We start from the raw sequence: 1,590 nt of genomic DNA, 5'->3' as shown, positions 1-1,590 counted from the left end.
GTTAGTGTGCTTTGAAAGAATCAAAGAGCAGGGAGTTGTGGATGGTCGTAACTAAAAGGTAGTTCACTGAATATGTAGCACGTGACAGCAAATATGATCAGGTTCACATGGATGATACGGTTAACGTGGACGACACAAGGGGCACATGACAGCAAATGCTCTGTGAGTCATGCTAACTGTGTAAGAGAGATAGAATAAGTAAATACTCCTGTAAATAAAACCTCAGTTTATATAGTAGGGACAGATAACCACAAGATAAACAAGCTTTGCACACAAGTATCAGTTGCAATGCTGTATACAAAGCCACGTCTGCTCACAGTAAATTTAACTTAAGCTCAAAGGTGTACTAAGAAGTTCTTTCAATAAAGACAACCTTTCAGACTCCTGCCCATCTCCGTCTTGGTCACTGGTCTTGGAAAGAACCCAATAACGAGGCAGTACCTGATGTACAAGCGATCATTTTTTATCTGTGGTACTATGACAGGGCTTTTACTTCCCCATTAGCACTCATTTCTTAAGATAATAACACTTAGGAACTCCTTTGGCCTCAACCTCATTATAGAACATAGAACATACGCTGACTGTGCTAATTTATTTAATTCAAGGATCTGCTTTTTGATCGCAGATGGGGTGAAGGGCTCACACATTGGTCGTGGGGTTGGTGATCAGACACTGGGGAGCGGGGGGGGCTGTGGGTTACAGTGGAGGGCAGTGCCTCGCCACTGGGTCACTAGAGGGGGATGGGGGCTACAGTGGAGGTCAGTGCCTCGTTACTGGAGGGGGATGGGGGTTACAGTGGAGGTCAGTGCCGCGTCACTGGGTCACTGGAGGTCACACACTGGATGCCGACTAAAGGACGACCGGCGCGCTGCCGGCGGAGGCGCATGCGCGTTGTTGGGACCGGAGTGCCCCCCCCCGGAAGCGGAAGTGTCCCGCGGGGGGCGGGGGACGGTTACGGTTAGGGTCGAGGCTGTCATGGCGGACGCGACGAGGCGGTTGGTGCTGCGGTACCGAGATTACGTCACTAGGAACCCAGGGGCGGCCGCGCAGCTCGAGGGCTCGGTGCGGAGTGTGTCCTACATCATTGCGGGTCAGAAATACCCTTCACTTCATACACCCTCCCCTCCCCCATGGCCGACCATCAGTGTCACCTCATATCCGCCCGCCGCCCAATATCACTTCCGGTCAAAACATGTGCCCCTTCCATACACCCTTCATATACTCACTACCCCCGAGGGCTGTATTGCTGAGAGCTCCCGAGAATAATGTAATTCGCGAGTTCGAAGCTTGTTTTTTTAAAAAAAAAATTAGGTTACAAATCGTGATTCGGAGATGCCGGTGCTGGGCTGGTGTGTAACAAAGTTTAAAAAAAATAATCTCACACAACACCAGGTTATAGTCCAACAGGTTTACAATCTTACTGTCCACAATCACCTGACGAGGGGGACCCGAAGGGGCAACTTTTCTATATAGAGGGTGGTACGTGTGTGGGAGGATGTGGTGGAGGCTGGTACAACTGCAGCATTTAAAAGGCACCTGGATGGGTATATAAATAGGAAGGGTTTGGAGGGATATGGGCCGGGTGCTGGC

General features: G+C 50.2%; 1 protein-coding gene across 6 annotated transcripts in view; it reads left to right on the top strand.

The window, feature by feature from the left end:
- The first annotated feature begins 730 nt into the window (after positions 1-730).
- The window catches only part of pex16 (peroxisomal biogenesis factor 16), a 47,521-nt gene continuing 46,661 nt past the window's right edge, over positions 731-1,590 (top strand). For 2 of the 6 annotated variants that reach the window (XR_006314000.1, XM_043706331.1), the window contains exon 1: positions 740-1,090. Coding sequence is in view for 5 of the 6 variants with exons in the window: in XM_043706331.1 (XP_043562266.1) it covers positions 784-1,090 (307 nt within the window). In the remaining variant the exon portion in view is untranslated. Of the gene's footprint in view, positions 1,091-1,590 lie in introns of all 6 variants that reach the window. The other 4 variants (XM_043706327.1, XM_043706328.1, XM_043706329.1 and 1 more) reach the window with 4 other exon arrangements.

The sequence above is a fragment of the Chiloscyllium plagiosum genome, chromosome 16 (assembly GCF_004010195.1).
Source record: "Chiloscyllium plagiosum isolate BGI_BamShark_2017 chromosome 16, ASM401019v2, whole genome shotgun sequence".
NCBI classification, from domain to species: domain Eukaryota; kingdom Metazoa; phylum Chordata; class Chondrichthyes; order Orectolobiformes; family Hemiscylliidae; genus Chiloscyllium; species Chiloscyllium plagiosum.
This window is presented reverse-complemented; position numbering and strand designations above follow the sequence as displayed.